This window comes from Metarhizium acridum (assembly GCF_019434415.1).
Source record: "Metarhizium acridum strain ARSEF 324 chromosome Unknown scaffold_579, whole genome shotgun sequence".
NCBI lineage: Eukaryota > Fungi > Ascomycota > Sordariomycetes > Hypocreales > Clavicipitaceae > Metarhizium > Metarhizium acridum.
Window position 1 is genome coordinate 32,902 of NW_027094047.1, and position 17,340 is coordinate 50,241.

General features: G+C 48.8%; 3 protein-coding genes across 3 annotated transcripts; 2 read left to right on the top strand and 1 right to left on the bottom strand.

Annotated features, from left to right (window-relative positions):
• Positions 1–287: 287 nt before the first annotated feature.
• On the top strand, positions 288–1,394 carry ssh4_5 (Protein ssh4; the record flags this gene model as incomplete). Its single annotated transcript, XM_066122552.1, has 1 exon — positions 288–1,394. The coding sequence occupies one exon, from the start codon at positions 288–290 to the stop codon at positions 1,392–1,394; it is 1,107 nt and encodes a 368-aa protein (XP_065972308.1).
• Positions 1,395–2,150: 756 nt separating this feature from the next.
• ssh4_6 (Protein ssh4) lies at positions 2,151–5,296 on the top strand. The gene is made up of 3 exons (XM_066122553.1): positions 2,151–2,969; positions 3,052–3,357; positions 3,422–5,296. Exons 1-3 carry the CDS (start codon positions 2,666–2,668, stop codon positions 4,363–4,365), a joined length of 1,554 nt encoding a protein of 517 aa, XP_065972309.1. The 5' UTR covers positions 2,151–2,665; the 3' UTR covers positions 4,366–5,296.
• A 6,516-nt stretch (positions 5,297–11,812) lies between these two features.
• Positions 11,813–16,822, bottom strand: J3458_021338 (uncharacterized protein). The gene is made up of 6 exons (XM_066122554.1): positions 15,933–16,822; positions 15,791–15,865; positions 15,336–15,638; positions 15,024–15,251; positions 14,915–14,951; positions 11,813–14,771 (listed from the first exon to the last, which is right to left on the bottom strand). Exons 1-6 carry the CDS (start codon positions 15,965–15,967, stop codon positions 13,710–13,712), a joined length of 1,740 nt encoding a protein of 579 aa, XP_065972310.1. The 5' UTR covers positions 15,968–16,822; the 3' UTR covers positions 11,813–13,709.
• Between the last annotated feature and the right edge of the window lie 518 nt (positions 16,823–17,340).

Here is a 17,340-nt window from a genome sequence, read left to right on the forward strand (position 1 = left end):
CATTCTCATCACTGCTCCTCGACTACGCACCCGAACATCAAACAGAGGTCGATTCTTTACTTGGGCATTTTATCCCGTCTACGCACACGAAAAGTCAAGTCGCCTCGAGGCTGTTGGAATCTAATTTTGTGACAAGGATCAAGAATTTGCGACTCAGGCTTTGTTCGACATTCCAGACGCTCGCGTCCGGGAGGGGCGGGCTCTTTCTACGCTTATCGACTTGGAATCACTGATCCACATACGCGGAGAGACAGGCTGCATTCCTCTCAACCTTGACGGAGGTCATCATGGCTCCGGTATCGGCTGTTGTGAGGCATTCCCTCCGGAGCATCATGATCAAGGCGACGACGGGTGCCGACGCCCCCCCTGATGGTGCCTCGGGGGCTTCGGATGGCCCTCTCGGCGAGGCAGGCCGCGTGTTTGCCCGGGATGGCAAGGAGACGCCGAGTCCCTCACACGGCGTGTTGGACCCCCACGACATCAACAATGTCGGCTTCTTCGTGCTCTTCGCGCTGATTGGGGCGGCGTTTGTGGTGACGGGCATCTGGTTCTTCTTCTGGGCCAAGAACGGCGGGTTCCATTTCAAGGAGAACGACTGGGAGGAGTACAAGTCGACGGTGCTGAGGCGCAAGGGCCCCAACGGCACGGTGCTGTCGGGGGCGACCAAGACGACCAAGCTCGGGGGCGGCAGCGTGTACAAGGACGTGGCGGAGGACGACGGCACGACGGTGGTGACGGCGAGCACGGGGCTGAGCGGCGTGACGGCCGGGGCCAGCGACATCGCGGCGCGGGAGAAGCGCAAGGCCAAGCAGGAGGCGAGGGACCGCGAGCGGCGCAAGAGGCGCGGCGAGAAGAAGCGCAGCAGCGGCAGGCGGCACGTGGGCGAGGACGGGGTGACGGACGAGATGGCGGAGAAGGAGGCGCAGAAGGAGCTGCGCAACTATCGCCACGAGAAGGCGGCGCGCGTCGGCGGGCTGAACAAGGAGTCGGACGGGTCGCAGTGGGACGGGTCGACCAACCCTTCGGACTCGACCGTGTCGTCGGAGCTGCTCTCGGGCCGGCAGGAGGCGACGCCTACCAAGAAGCCGGCGCCCATCCGCAAGGTGTACTCGACGGCGGACCGGAACGCGGCGCGCGAGTCTGAGCGGATTCGCTCCGAGGCCCGGCGGCTGCGGGAGGAGAGCAGGGTCTCGCGCCGCGACTTTAGCTACAACCGGCCGGGGGCGGCGGAGAGCAATGCCAGCGAGAGTCTGCTGGAGGGGAGCGACCTGGGCAACAAGACGTACTACCACCCCATGCCGGAGTTGAGGGCGCTGAGGGAGCAGCAGCGCGAGGAGAGGAGGGCGCGGCGCGGCGGGTATAGACGGGGGCGGACTGAGGACGACGACTTGTGAGGGAGCGTGGAGATTTTTCTTTTTTCTCAACTTTTACAACAGATTGGCATGCGTAGCTTGGCAGAGTCTATTTTTTGTTCTCACACTCTCACTTTTTTTTGGGGGGGGGGGGATGGGTTTACAAGGCATCATGGTTGTTTGTGGCATCGAGTGTCGTCAGTCGGGAGGCTTGGGTTGATGAGGGCATGAACAACGCAAGGCGGTATATAGTCAATATGAAGACGGTTTGCACAATGGCCCTGAAGTGTCTCGGTGAGAGGTGAAACGCGTGGCCCGTGAGTCCGTGACTGCTTCTGGTTTCAAGCATCAATTGATTGTGCGGGTGATGGGGACACATGCACGTGCGTGCGGAGGGGGCAGAGACGGCCAATAGGCAGGCAGCAAGTTGGCCTGCCCGGCGGATCAACAGGGACGCCGTCGGGAGTGGTCAGGGCTTAGTGGTATCCTTAAAAGCAAGTATAACCATCAATTGATCGTGTGTAGGGCAATGCCGTCAAGTGCACAGGCCACAGGGAGGCAGGAATGCAAAGCGCCAGATGCAATTGCTGCGCCCATGTAGACTCTCTTTGTTGGCTCTTTCAGGCATTTGTTTATTATTGGCACCAGACCTCTGGCGTTTGCTGTCGCCCCCTGCTGCTCCCAGACCGGCGGCTGAAGCAGCGCTTCGGGACCCGCCCAACTTGGACTTGGCTTGGCGATCAATATTCCCTCTTCTCGCATTCTCTCCCACGCACACACTTCACCCTCTCTGGTGGCGAAGATCGAATCCGGCCAATCCGACGGCCCGGCACCAGTCCGTCACCACGCCAGTCTTCCGTCACCACGATCCACATCCACCTCGCTCAGCTCGCCCAGTCCCCAATCTCCAATCCGCAAGCATTCAACTTCCATCCGTATCCTAATCCGCTGGCGGTCGCTTCATCCTTTGTCCTTCGTCTCTTACCTCTCTCATTCTTCTTGACCGCCTCAGCCATCGAGTTCCGATACTTGACGTCTTGTCGCCTGTCCCTCCTCCGTCCGCAAGCCGGCGAATACAGCCAGTCAGTCACAGCCATCGTCCGTCATTTGCCCGCCTCTCCTTCGACCTTGCGAGCTTCTTTTTCTTCCCTCGCCGATACCGCAACCTACCTGTGCATCCTGCGTCCCATACGCACCAACAGAGCGCTTCGTGTTTCTCCTCTCCCCGCGGCGGCCACCGCCACTGTCGTCTTATCGCCGCCGACTTGAATTTCGCAGGCGACTGGCCTGGTGGTCGCATCATCAATAGTTCAATGCCACACAGCAACACCACACCTCACTGCAACTACAACTACACCATGGCCATCAGCAATCCGCCCACCTCTGCCTTCACCGGCGTCATCATCGGCCTCGCCTCCTCTTTCGGCTCCATCGTTCTCATCGCCCTCGTGGTCTTTGTGTTCTGGGCTTCTGGCTGTGCGGGCTCGGGACGCATTATCCTCGATCGCCTCGGCCGGCCCGGCGAGTATGATGACGAGCAGGCCTTTTTGCGGGAGGAGGCCGAGGCCCTGGAGACCATGGACGACATGGCCCGCACCGAATATCTCAGAGCAAAGGGTAAGAACGTCACATTTGCCACCTCGGGCCGCGCATCATGGTAGGGTCGGTCCCGTGGCTAACCTGCTCATCATCTCTTTAGCATTCGTCACTGCCAATCCGCCCGAGTCGCTGCATACCGACATTTCGCTTTCGCAATATCTAGCTATTCAGGAAAAGGGGGTTTCGGCCTGGGAGTTTGAGCCAGAGCTCGAGGTTGCCAACTGTTTTGTCGAGGCCCGTACGGAAATCGAGTTCTTCGACTCCGAGTGCACCGTCATGTGCAACCTGCCTGTTCCCAAGCAGAACGACGTCTACTACTGGGAAGCCAAGATTTACGAAAAGCCCGAGAATACCCTGCTGAGCATTGGAATGGCCACAAAACCCTATCCGCTGTTCCGACTGCCCGGTATGTCGCTGACCGAGCACGGTGTGAGATTGTAGCCGTTTGTGTTGCTAACCGTCCTTTGCAGGTTATCACAAGTATTCCGTGGCATACCATTCGGACGGCTCCCGCCATTACAACCAGCCCTTTAGCTCTACGCCATACGCTCCGAAACTGGTCCAAGGCGATGTTGTTGGTGTGGGATACAGACCTAGAACCGGAGCCATATTTTTTACACGAAACGGCAAACGATACGAAGAGGTTGTCCACGGACTCAAGTCGCAAAACTTCTTTCCGGCTATCGGTGCCAACGGTCCCGCCATTGTACATGTCAATTTGGGCCAGTCTGGGTTTGTCTTCATCGAGGCCAATGTCAAGAAATGGGGTCTGGCTCCCGTGACGGGTAGTTTGGCGCCGCCGCCGCCGTACGGGTCTGAGCAGGGAAGCATTCTGTTGGAGACGGGCACCAAGGATGGCGCCGTGTCTGGCCAGGGATTGCCACATCGCCAATCCGTCACGGGTTCGCCGTATACAGTTGCCGGTGGAAGAAGAAACATGAATCCCAGCCACGGCCGTACACGAAGCGGCAACTTTCGAGTCCTTCCACCAACAAGCCCAGGCCCTGTGCGAAGTCCGACCGACATCTCGCTTGCGCAGCTCGTTCCCAACGATGAAGGCGGTGAAGCTAGTGGCAGCACCGGCCATCAGGAGGCATATCATGACAACGACCCGCTGCATCTGCACCTTGAAGACGCCACTAATCCCCCTCCAGACTATTCCAGCCCAACACACTCGGATTCCGGACAGGATCGACGACGGTATAGCACCGACAGCGAGGAGAACACGCCCTTGATACGAGTAATGAACCGAAGCCGCGGGAACTCGTCTGCTACCGCGACAGCAAGACCACAACATACACCCAGCGGACCAGTCCCAAGCTACAGTGACGCCGTCCGGGATGGTGCCGGAATCCAGCGCAGTGACAGCTCGGAATCCGACTCATCAAACGAATCGTCATCGTCATCGTCATAAACCCCAAAGTTCTTTTTCCTAGAGCAAGCGCAGCATTAAAGCAAGCAAGGAGCGGACAACATGTACGCGAGCCTTGACTGACAGGTCGACCAGATTAGCAAAAAGGGGATAAAAAGAGTAGGAGTTGCGGCGGCGAGCAGGCTACAAGGGAAAAGGCATTTTATTTCGTATTGCTCTACAGCAGAAGTTGGTGCTGCTACCTCTGGCGCCTCGGCGTTTTTTTTTTTTTTTTTTTTTTTTTGTATAAGCATTGGGATCAGCACGTTGGCAAATTTTTTCGTGTTTTCCGTTTTGAATCATAAGATACACAGCTTTTCAAAGTCGGCTGGCATCTTACCGGCACGCACTGCGCTGACGCACGGTCTTTTTCTTGATTTGGTCTCTTTTTTTTTTATCCCTTGCTCGTTTCTATTTTACTTGGCACTGGCATTCCTACATCAATTAGGGAACGCCGTTTGGTCTGTCGGCGGGTTTTTGATACACTTTTTTGCCTGGACGCTCGCTATGGGAGTCTTTGGGGGTTGTTGAACCTGTGGTTGTTGACATGAGTATCATGACTGCTGTTTTGTGTTGTGTCTGGCTGGTGTTCTGCCGTGCCGTTTGAACTTGGGTCGCCCAGGTAGTTTGGTGTATGCTTAGTCTTGTGGAAACATGTCTTGCTGCAGGCTATCAGGAATGAAATACCAGATTACACATTTTACTTGTTTCCCCCCTTCGATCATGTCTTGTCTGTGTGGTGGCGACGATGTAGGGTAGGTAGGAGGAGGGGCTGTGGAAAGCCTGTTGATGGTGGTACTTTGACATTGTAGTGTATGTGTCGTCTGTGGCCGTGACACGCCGCGAGTGTTTCTGACATGGCGGCTGGTGTCGACGTGGTCTCGACGTGGTCTCGACGTGGATGCGCTGATCCCATCGTTTGCTTCGTGTCTTGCTCTTGCTCTCGGGTGCATCCTGTGCTGTTCATGTCTGCTATATTGTCAGTTTGGGGCCCTCAAACGGGCCCGGCGCCAAATGTTGGCCATGTCGTTTTTGCCCTCGCTCAACAGTGAGGCCTGGGCCGTCGTCAACGGTGGCGTGGCAAGATTCCAGGGAGCGGCCGCAGATGGCTGGCTTCCGGGTATTAAAGACATTGACCTGAGGACCAGTCCAGTTCAATGCGAGCCGTAGCTGCTGCCGGTGTTGGATACTGTGTCTTGTACTAACCATGTGGTTTGTCCATGAGGACATGCGTAAAGAGCCAAGATGTGCACACTTGTAAGCTGGGTATCGGGACATTCGGCCACGGGCCACTGTTGCTGCATCTTTTTGCTCCGTGACAGTGGTCCAGACCCGTGACGATTGGGGCACGTTTATATCCATGGTGGTCGTGTGCATGGGGCGAGCTCGAAACAAGAGCTCCCGTTGTAGCCGTGCGGATCTCGACGAGATGAGGATGTGACTTGCCATGTTATTCTCCTACCGGTGGCTCTGTCGGATTAGGAAATACTGGTAAATAGCCTGGCATTCTGGACGGGCGAGGCACCATCATCTCACCACGCTTTAGAAAGATGGTTGTTTAGAAGGCGCAGTGTGTATTAGAGCCAACTCATGTGATGATTCCGGCACTGGACTGGACAAACATGTCCCTACGGGGATATTCTCGGATGCTGCCCTTGGGAATCGGTGGCTAGACTAGGACAACTGGCCTGAGCGAGATGTGCGTTCGCCCCTGGCGCAAGGCAGTCGACTCAGCTTTGATAATGTACCGCGTGGCCAATTCATCTAGTTCTCTCTGCCCGGGAAGGTCAATATCAAAAGTGGTGTTTTGGCTTGCACGTGTGTGAGGCCTTGAGGAAAAAAAAAAATCATATACATAGACGCTTGAAACTTGCCAGTCGAAATAAAGGGATCAAAAAAGGACAAAGTCTGGTAGAAAAAATCCCTCGCTGCCCGAGGATTCAAATTTCTCTCGTCTCCCCCAGCGTCGGCGGCGGTAAATCTTTTGATATTCCACGCCTCCTCACTACCGAGCACGAAGCGACCACCGCCGCCCGGTCAAGAAGCCTACAGGATAAATCCCCCATCTACGGCCATGATTCAAGAGAATGTAACAAGGTACCAATCGGTGTAATTGGAGCGGCGTTCTTTTGGTAAACGGCCATTTTACAGGTGGAGGCATCGAGTATTCCCCCCTTTATATGCCGGTAGTCTCGAGTGACTTGCGAGTAAGTAGACACGTACGATCTTAGACTGTGTGTATTAGAGTATTTCAACTAGGCTCTCCTCCATGGCCACTGAGTCCAGGAGAATACAGGGCTACCCCTTCAGCCGCGAGCGAGGACTATACGAAGCTAGCAACGGGATTTCTGTCCTTTGACGGCGGCGCTTTCAACGACAAACCCCCCGGCTACTCCTAAGGCTGTGATTCCCGGAATTGGGGTCAAAAAATTAAGGTCAACTTTTCGACCCTAGTCAGTACATTCTCCACGCATTTATAGTGGGGATATTACTTTATACCGTCCCACAGTGATTTTTTTAGGCTTTTCCACTTTTATATATAAGAGGGTTAAATTTTAACCGCCTTTTTAAGCTGGGAAAGGCTTTTAAGCACTATTAAAGGTTATAGATAATTAAACCACCTAAATTACGCTGTATTTAACCTATTATTTAAGATTAGCTTTCTATAATACCTTCTTATAATATTTAAGAGGGTTTAAGCTTTTAAATAATATATAATAGGTGGATTAATCACTAATAATTATAATTTTTATAACTTTTATATAAGGCTTAAGTTAACGGTTAATTAAAAAGCTTAACAAAAGGCGTTTAAAAGGCTATATTTATTAGCTTTCTTTTAAATCTTTAAGAATAATTTCTAGAATATAATTAAGATTATATTATATTAAATAAGAAGGAAAATAACTTTTAAAACTTCTAGTAAGTGTTTTTTAAAGTAGTAAATTAGTTAAGTATTAAATATAATAAATAAATGGGAATGCTTTTAATAAGCGTTAATAATATTAATTTAATTTAAGTAAAAGAGCTATTAAGAATCGTAAATTAAGTTATTTAAAAGCTATTATTAATTAATAATAATATTATATTTAATACCTAGTTAAAAATATTTATAAAAGACCTTTCTATTAACTATAATATAATTAAGGCTAGTAATTAAGCTGCTTTTATAAAGGTAATAAAGAGAAATTACGAGTTATAATAATTAAAAAGCCCTAGGCTTATATTTAATGAGTTTAGCGAGAACTTTAATAATAATACTATTATTAATACTAGTAATTTAAAATAAAGTTAGCCTAATTAATAGGATAATTAAGACGCCTTTTCACTACTTATATTATTAACCCTAGATTCTACTAGAATACTAATACTAGTAAGATTTATAGTAAATTTAGTTTAAAGTAGTATAATAAAGAAGAAAAGTAATAAATTAACGTTATAATTTATCGCGATAATAAATTTAGCTTTTATTACTCTATAAACTAAAAATCATGTAATAATTATAATAATAATAAAAGTATTAGGCTAAAAAGAAGTTAAAAAGGCTCTTTTAAATTACTAGGAGTATATAAAATTAAATTAATTAACTAATATATTAAAAGTAATAAAATAGATAAAGAAGAATCTAATAAATACTATAATATAGAATTTACTTAATTCTAGCCTAGTAAAGAATACGTGGATTAAATTAAACTTTAATAATAATTTAAGGTGATTTTTAAAGCTATAATATTATTAAAAGAGTTAAAAATTAATAAGCTGGTTAACTAGTAATTTTATTACCTATTAGGCTATATAGCTAGCCTTTTTTCCCTTTTAATAATAATAATAATAATAATACTATTAATTTTATTATTTCCTATATATTTTTATTATTAAAAGAAGTTAAATTTTACTATTAAAGCTATTCTATAATATTTTCACGTAATTCCCTTATTAAAAATACCTTAACCACTTTATTTACTCGCTTATAAGCTTCTAAAAGTATTAAACGCTTATTATCTTTTAAGGCTTTAATTTATACCTTCTTAAATACCTTAGGTTTAACGTTATTTAACGTAATAAAGTTAAATAAACCTATTATAGCATAAATTAATTAAATTTAATCTAAGAACTTATACTCTACCGCGCTATAATAGATTACCTTTTATTTACGTTTTACTTTTTTAAATTATTATTTAACTTATATATAAAGCTATAAGTAATAATAGATATATAGCTTCTTTTACGTTATTAGCTAGTAGTTTTCTTCTCTAAAATCCTAAAAATAATAGCGCTTCCCTTTAAAAGGCATTAATATACCTTTTTTAAGGCTAAAGCTAGTATTATTAAGGTAAAACCTTCCCTTTAATACGTAAAAGACCTTATTAATATAAGATAAAGTAACTTAGTATTATTAATTAATCCCTTAGCGCTAATAAGCACGTAAGTAAATAATCCCTTAAAATTTACAGCTATAAATACGTTTTATAATATTTAATGCTTTTAAGATTAAAATCGCTACTATTAGGCTACTAAAATAAACGCTTTAATATACGTGCTATTAATCGCTTTAATAGCACTATTAAATTATAGGAATCTCTCGTTAAGTTCTATAAAATAAGAGATATATATTTAATTTAATAAACGAATAAACTTTATATGTAAATCTTATATTAGTTTAATTATATTATAAAAGATTTAGAATACTAATATTTAAGAGAGCTTAAATTAAGCTATAATAAGCCTTTAAGAGGTATTAAACGCATAAATTCATAGGAAAATAAGGACTTTCTATTTAAGAGATATATCCCTACTTACCTTAACTTTTATATTATTTAATAATTACTTATATAGTAGAAAAAACACACTCTTTAGCATTCTATAAAGATTAAAAAAGATGCTATTTAAAGTATAAAAAAGCTCTTAAGTATATACTAATAATAAGTCTTTAAGAGGTAGGTTATTTAATATTTCGTCTCTTATTTTAATAACTAATAAGTTCTTAAAGGTAAAAAACACCTTATAAACGCTATAATATATATTATAAGCCTTAAATTATTATTATTATTATTATTAATTAAAAAAGCTAATATTAAAAGGTTATTTAAGCTAATTAATAAGCTTATTTCGTTAGAATAAAGAATATTAATTACCTTAATTATAGAAATTAACGTGAAGTTATTTTAACCTTCTATTAACATTTTTTTTAAAAAGATTTCACGTAAATCTTAATAATTAAGCCTTTTATAAGTATTAAAGTTACCTCTATTAGCTTAGTATATTATAAGCAGAGATAAATAAAGGTTTATGTAAAATATTAGGTCTTTACTTAAATTTATGTGTTACATCCAGTTAATTTAAGTCTAGCGCCTATATTATGCTAAATTGTACGTCAAAATTAAGGTCAAAAGATTGACCCCAATTCCGGGAATCACAGCCTAACCGTACATTATGCTTGACAAGGTGTGTTTTATTGCTTTTAAGTCATACTGTCTTGTTAACAAGGATCCGGACAAGGGCCCGATGGTGTATTTGCCGGAGCACTTCTTCCGGCTGCGGGAGCCGTCCAAAAGCCGAAATGCCGGCTATACGTTTTTCAATGCGCCCAGGAAGCACGTCATTGCCAAGGGCGAAAAAAAAGGGCACCTTATGAGCTGGGTATTGGGAATATCCATCTAGGGTGCCGGCATTGCCGCATCTCTTGCTGCTCCGTGGCCTGGCGTGACATTCATGTTGGAGCACCAGACATCACCTTGTCCCCTGATGCGAAAGGCACACCGGAGGACTTGCCGGCGTCTTTACGCCATGCGCTTGTTGAACCATGGTGGTTATATACGTCAACGTGTTGGTGTTGGTGAAGACCAAGGCCAACATACAAACGAGGCATCGCTCCAAGCCGCGGTCATGACGGCGGCCCAGGGACCATGCCGCTTGCTGCTGATATTACAAGCAAAAGACACAGCTCCGAATACATGATACGACTCGGCTGTCAAAAATTGCAGCCGTCTCAAAGCGCCGGTCCACCATGTTGGAAAAAAAGGGGAGCCAACTGCAAAAACAAGGCCCTCGTCAACGGCATCCATCTCAAGCTTTGTCCGCTCCGGCAAACTCGGAGTCAACCCGCACAAAGAATTCAAACCAAAAGGGGAAAATACATACGCATCTCGGCAACGTATTGCCCAGCGGCTTGTGAACAATAGAGATTGCCTCCGTGTCGATGCCAGCCCACCCATCCATCCATTCCCTTGCAGGAAAAACGTGCCCATCTCTCTCATGCCAAACAGATAATCAACTTATCCCCAGCACCTCGCCTCGAACCGCAGCATCTTTTGATTCCACAGTCAGGGGGAGGGTAAAAGCACACAGATGGCACACATCTGCCGTCCCCCGATTCGACCAGACCCCAACGCCCCTTTCTGGATTTCGCACGTCAGCCCTTTTATCAGTCCGCAGATACAGCCAAGGTCCAGTTTTGCCCAGCTCGTAGCCCACACCAGCGAGGCTCCTGGATCAATAGCGCGGCAGACCTCGTGTTCCTCACGCCCCCCGCCCCTTTCGTCGCCGTCTCCTGCCCGCGAGCCGTAGCCCTTCGCCAGCTACTGCCGAGTTCTTTGCCAAAAATGAATTTCATCCCAGTACGGAAAAGAGCCGCTGCCCCATTGGACGTGGTGTTTTGATCTTCTTCCCCGTCAGCCTAGGAGAAGGCCAGTCACGAGGGTTCCGTGGCCCAACAGGCTTCCTCACATTCGCCATGGGAAACTCTGATTCCGCATTCCCGTCCGGGGACACGGGTCGGTTTCCCCCTTGTACAAGAGCACCAAGGCGGCAAGTTGTGTGCCTGCTGCAAACGCCCACGGCCGCGGGCACAATCTCGGCGGAGACAACAAAGACGCCCTCTTGGCGAGGACGGCATCATCTGGTTTCTTTTCCTCCAACCAGCAAGTCGACTCGGCCTAAACAGCCGCTGTTCCGTACCGAGAGCTGCAGAAGAAAAAAGAGGAATAAATAAACCGCAACTGTGCATTGCTCAAACGGTCTCGCAGCGAGACCTATTCAGCCTCTGTCGAAACAAGCAAACGGCAACCCACCCGATCCAGTGCATCTTCCACCGTCGTCCGCCAGCCCTACCGAGAAGACGACGAACCAGGTTCCGTCCGGCCCTCTCGGCATCGAACCAAAACAAGACGGGCTCGTCCAATGCTCCCAATCCCAATCTGCCGTACGGACAGCCCCCATCCCCGGGGCCTTCTTCCTTTGGGGAAAAAGGAAAAAAGCCTCGTATTCGCCCATTCTCAAGCGTTCAGGGCACCATACAGGGGGGGATAAAATTAGCTCCCACTGACCCCCGTTGCCCAAACGGCCTCACACAACACCCAACGTTACCTACCTGAAGGCCCGTCGTCAAACGGCCCGTTTCCGAGCTACCGTTCATGTTGCCATGTCGGCGTCAAAAGGGGGGGGGTGGGTGTATAACCATACACCGCGAGCAAAAAAAAAAGAAAGAAAGAAAAAAAACAACCCACTCTAACCGATAACCGAGCCCACCACACTCAGCCCTACAAAAAAAAAGAGCACGCTCCACCATGATAACATGATCAAATCAACACCCAATCTATCCCAGACCGAAAAAGGAGAAGACGGAACCTTCCATTTCGCACTGGGGCCTTTTCTGGGGGTGGTGCCGCGCATTAAGCGCCTTGACCTGGCCACCAATCAGAACCCAACTCAGGACGGGCGTCGGGGTAAATGGCCCCGAAAATCGCGAGGCACAGCCGTGACCAAGATAAAGCCGTCAACGGTCAACCGGGGGGCAACGACGCACATCAGGCGACATCAGGCGAGAGCGGTGGACGAGACGTGGCCAGCGAGTACCGAAGCCAATGCGCCCGTTGTCCTAACCAGATACAGTTCCATGTCTCACCGCTTGGTTGCGTAGCCAACGTGGTTTTTGCCCTCCCTACGTCGACCTTGTTTCAAAGTCTAATCTTCTTCCACTGTCACTAGAGCCAATGTAACCAGAGACAAGCCAACTTGCGGCGCACTAGTATTATTCTCCGAGGCAGACGTGCCTTCAACTATCTCATCATTCACCCGACGCGTCACACCAGAAAATCGTGTCCCCGTCCAAATCTCAATTTTCCTTGCCTCGCAAATCCCAAAAAATGCACTCTGTTGCAAACTCCAATTCCATATGCTACCTCGTGTTCCAATTTCAAATAAAAAAAAAGAAGGATAAAACAACAAAAATACAATCACTTGTCAAAAAATTTCAAGTACAAAACTCCACAAAACTCCATGCTTTGTCCCCCAAAAAAAAGTCCCGTGTCTGAATATGCAGACACACCTTGCCAAATGCTTCGCTAATGCAGTGGGCTGTAACCCTTCGCCATGTCTTTCTCGCTAAATCTTTGTATAATCCGTAAGGAGTGAATATCTATACATGAGTTTTTGGTCGTCATGATTTTTGGTCGTCGTAAGGAGTGTCTATATATTAATGTTGGGTATCTTGTATCATGCAAAGGAGTGTTGATTATGGGTATCATCGTCGTAAGGAGCGTTGAGTATCAAATAATACATTAAGTGTCCATGGTTGCCGGCGGTATTATCGTCGTAAGGATTGTCGTCGAGATCAACTCGGTAGTAAGGAGTGTGGCCGACCGTGTGGACGGGCAAGACATTCTGATAAGAGGTTTTGTCTCCACATCAGCCGTTGTGGTTGTTTAGCGAGTGTCCAAGGAATGTAGTGTACATGGCGCGTCTGCGTCAAGGGGCGGAAAAAAAATTCAATAAAAACAGGTAGCGTTCATTAAACTCAAACCAGTCGTAACAAGAAGTAGAGAAAATTCTTCAGATCCGAAGCAAAAAGGGAATTGTTGTCCGTGGGCTATTGTCTCGATGTCGTCGCGGCGTTTTTTTTTTTAAAAAAAAAAAAAAAAAAAAACAGCTGCAAGTTTGTTCACTGGACTGGCCCCTGTCCGTGGTAAGCAGGTCCTTTGCCCTTGACTTGTGTATTGTTTGGCATATCGGGAGGAGGGACGAGAGGCGCCTGTGCGAGTGGGGACGGAGGATGCGGGCCCGAGGATATCGATGCAGTATGGCGGTGTCGGAGGTGCGGCGTGCTGTGCGAAAGGACTGGTGACTCTGGCATGGGGAGCATCCCGAAGTGCTCGGCGTTGAGAAACGGAGACGGGGCTGCCGAGAGGCCAGCTGCGAAAACGGCAGGGTCTTCCGGTGGCGGGTACGTCGGTGTGGTGGTGACTGAGTGCCTGAGTGGTAAGAAAAACAAAACAAGTCAATCCGATTGTGTCCCCTTCGAGAAAGCGGCAGAGAAGGAGGCCGATGTGTAGGATTAAACCATGCAAAGGAGCCTAGATCCACACAGGCTGGTGGGGAGTGACGAACCCTAGGCCGTAGCTGCTATGAGCTTCGTTATACATGGACGGCTGACCAGAAGTGAGATAGGCAGGGGCGCTTCCTCGCATGTCGTAGGGTCCATACTCCTCGGTGTCACTATAAGTGGCCGAGCCCTCAAACGTGGACGAGGCAGGGCTGTACGCTCCGGCGGCGTACGATGGAGACGGGACGTTGAGATACTGCTGACTTGAGAAGGGAGACGAGAGCACGAGCGGGCTGGCGGAGTGACCCTGGTTTCCTGGGATGGCGGCGCTATTGAGCATGGGCATCTCCTCGGCGCTATAGCTGAAGGCGACATTGCTGTACATGTAGTGAGGCGAGGGAGCGGCGCCGGGAGGCACCGAGTACTCCTCGGGCACCGGGAAGTTGGGAGGGTGGAACTGAGGGAATGACGGGGTCCTCTCAGGGTGAACCCAGCCCATGCGGGAGCGGAATTCACCAACAGTGTTGATGGGGAACTCCATCAATGTGAGAGGAGTCTCACGCTGAGCACCGCCCTCGGAACCGCCAGCGACACTGATGGACATCAGGCGACGGGCGATTTCCTCAATGGGAGAAATGCACAAGCTGCCAAAGTACGCAGCGCCAATCTCGGGGAAGAGACGCTCCATGAGAAGTGCAACGGTGTACAGGTGCGCAATGACGACGAGCGAGTTGGCCGACCCCTGGTAGTTCTGAAGGTATCCAACGGGCATCCAGAACAGCCAGGTTCTCAGGGGTTGCAGGCGCTCATACTGCTGGGCAATGGAGAGCGTCGGGCTGATTTTGCGAGAACCCTTGAGGAATCCAATAAGATGCTGAACCTGGGTGGTCTCTTCCTTGTGGTGCTTGAGATGCAACTCAACCTTTTGGACTTGCTCGAGAGTGCGCTGGAAGGCTTGGATATCCTCATCCCGGGGCTGCGTCGGCCTGTGGTCGGGTCCGGGAGACGGAGGGGCAGTGGGAAATGTGCTGCTTTCAGCAATGAAGTCACCGAACTGGGACTCGTGCTTCCACGCGTCCATCGCATCAATCACCTGTGTGGGACGAGTCGTGTTAGCCAAGATCCAATAAGAATGGAGAAGAGGTCGAGCTCGCTAGCTGAAGATGCCACAAGCATGGTACAGGAATTTGAGCGCTGCCAAGATCAACAACATGTCTTGCATTTTGGCGTACGTACCGTCGAGGTTCCCTGCATGAGCTGGGTCCAACTGCGCCTATCAGATGTTGTTAGCCGCTTCTACTCTTGCACGCACAAGTCGGGACCGTGCAGGAAACTATTTGCTTACCAATCCGTAGCTTGCCAGGACAGGACAAGAGAAGCTGCCAAGATGGCATCCGACGTCTCTCGGGAGAAGGTGCCAATAGCCTCGTGAAGGCCGCTGAGAGCGATGCCACGGTGCTCGAAAGCCATGCTGCCGACAAGAGGGCAGTCGGTGAGGAAGGCGATGTGCATGGCCGAAAAGGCGAGCAGAGCGTGCATCACATACGGTGTGGTGACACCAATTTTCAGGAGACTGGCCAGCCAAGTCAGTTTGCTGGTTTTGGGTTCCCCAACGCCCACAGGCTGTAGGTGAGTTCCAAGTCGGTTTTGCACTTACGTTGGGATGTGACGGGTCCAGAGAGTGAAGTTATTGGCGTCAATGGCAGAGAGCTGATGGTACAAGTTGGCAACGTGGTAGATCAGGCGCAAATCCTCCAGCGAGTACAGGTGCGGCAAGGGCGCCGGGTAGACATGCAGGGACGGGAAAGGGAAAACACCGGTTGCCTGCCACTCAGCGATGGCTGCCTCTACCTGGGGAGTCCACATGAGATCAGGCTTATCGGGGGTGGTAGAGCGGTCTGCATCGGGCACCTGTACGTCGTTGTACGGACAGCGGATCTTGTGTTTGGTGCAGTTGCGGCTGAAATCAAGGCATTGTCAGTACGCCGAAATTACAAGTGTGCCTCTGAGAAAGAGAGTGGGGGGATCCTTTGCGTCCCAGGCTTGGCTGCATATTGTGTGTGCCCATATGGCGTCACAGAGCCAGAGACGGCGAATGGAACATGGACTTACCATTGAGGGAAGTTCTCATCACAACGGATGTGCCGACGCTTGCAGGTCTCACAACCCTTGCGGGACTTGGTGTGACTGATTGTTTAACTCAGTTAGCTCCAACGGTCTCTTGGTTGTTTGAGATGGAACAGACTTTACTAACCTGCGACGAGGAGGACCACCGCCAGGGCCAGCCATTTTGAATGCTTGGATCTGAAGAAAGAAAAGAAGAAAAGAAGAGAAGAAGCGAAGAAAAAAGTCGTAAAACGTTAACCACGCAACGCGAAAGCAGCCGTGTGATTAGTCGTAGCGAACGTGAAATGGTTTTGCTGGAGCGGGTAGACTGAGAGGCAGGGAAAACCCAAAGTAGTTGATCCGCCTGAATCTTGGTTCCCTTGTATTCCAACGGAGTAGCGATCGTAATGCGGTGTCTAGAGCTATTTGACCCCTACTAGATTTCGTATCTTCCAGATGGACTGGAAAATAAACGACTGCGGGTTCTGTTTGAAAGCGAGTGTGGGTTTTGAAAAAGAAAAAGAAAACGGATCACCACGTCTACAACAACATGGATGCCTGCGTTGTGGTCTTGGTGGACTTGGCTTATAGTTGAGACGTGAAAGTTTCCGCGAGGGATGCCGCTAAAGTGGTTAGAACGGTTGACGAGGTAGGAGACGAGCGAAATGTATCGGTATAACCCAATGCGTCTTCACTACCGGACGAAACCACTTCTGTATCAACTCTTTCCCCGGTTTCTTTTCTTCTTCTTCTCCTTCGATACGCTTTACGAACGCACACAGGACGTGGACAGCTTCTCCAACCGTAATCAGATGTGGCGGTAGAGGAGAGACGTTGGTCGTGGGAGGGTGGGAGAGGCGCAGAGCGCGGCTAGTAGGAGGATGACTTGAGAGTGGTAGCAAAAAGCACAACAACACCGATAAAGCGAATGACAGGAGCCAACGAGGACTTCCTAAGAGCGAGAGTGGGAAGAGTTTGAGAGAGATGGGTGAGCGTGTGTATTGCACACAAATCGAGTCGAGATATGATTGAGACGAGATGTCGAACCGGGGGGAGGGGAAGTTCGGGATGGGAGGGGATGGTGAAAGTTAAATACAGCGAAAGGCATGGGTGGGCTGAGGCGCAAGGTCAACCAGTTGACGGCTCAGTGTTTGAGGTGCTGCAGGGCATGGCTAATGCTGGCTAATGCTGGCTAATGCTGGCTAATGCTTGCGGCCTGGCTGGGCTGGGGCTGGCCGGGCTTATGCATTGGTACCAAGTACATGTCAACTTATGTCCACCTAAGCAAGCATGCACCACTTGCGAGGGCCGACCATCCTCTCCTCGCTACTCAGTTGACACTTCTGCACACACATACACATCTACATACTAGGTACGTTGATGCTGTATGTATATTGTACCTGGCATCATTCGATTGTACCGGCCACACATTGTACCGACCACCCACGAATCCACGACAAAACACACAAAACACAACCACACAACGCACAAAAGGGCGTCGCCACATGGGGGTGGGCAAAGCCAAACGGTCAAAGACAACACGGGTAGGGCAGGAT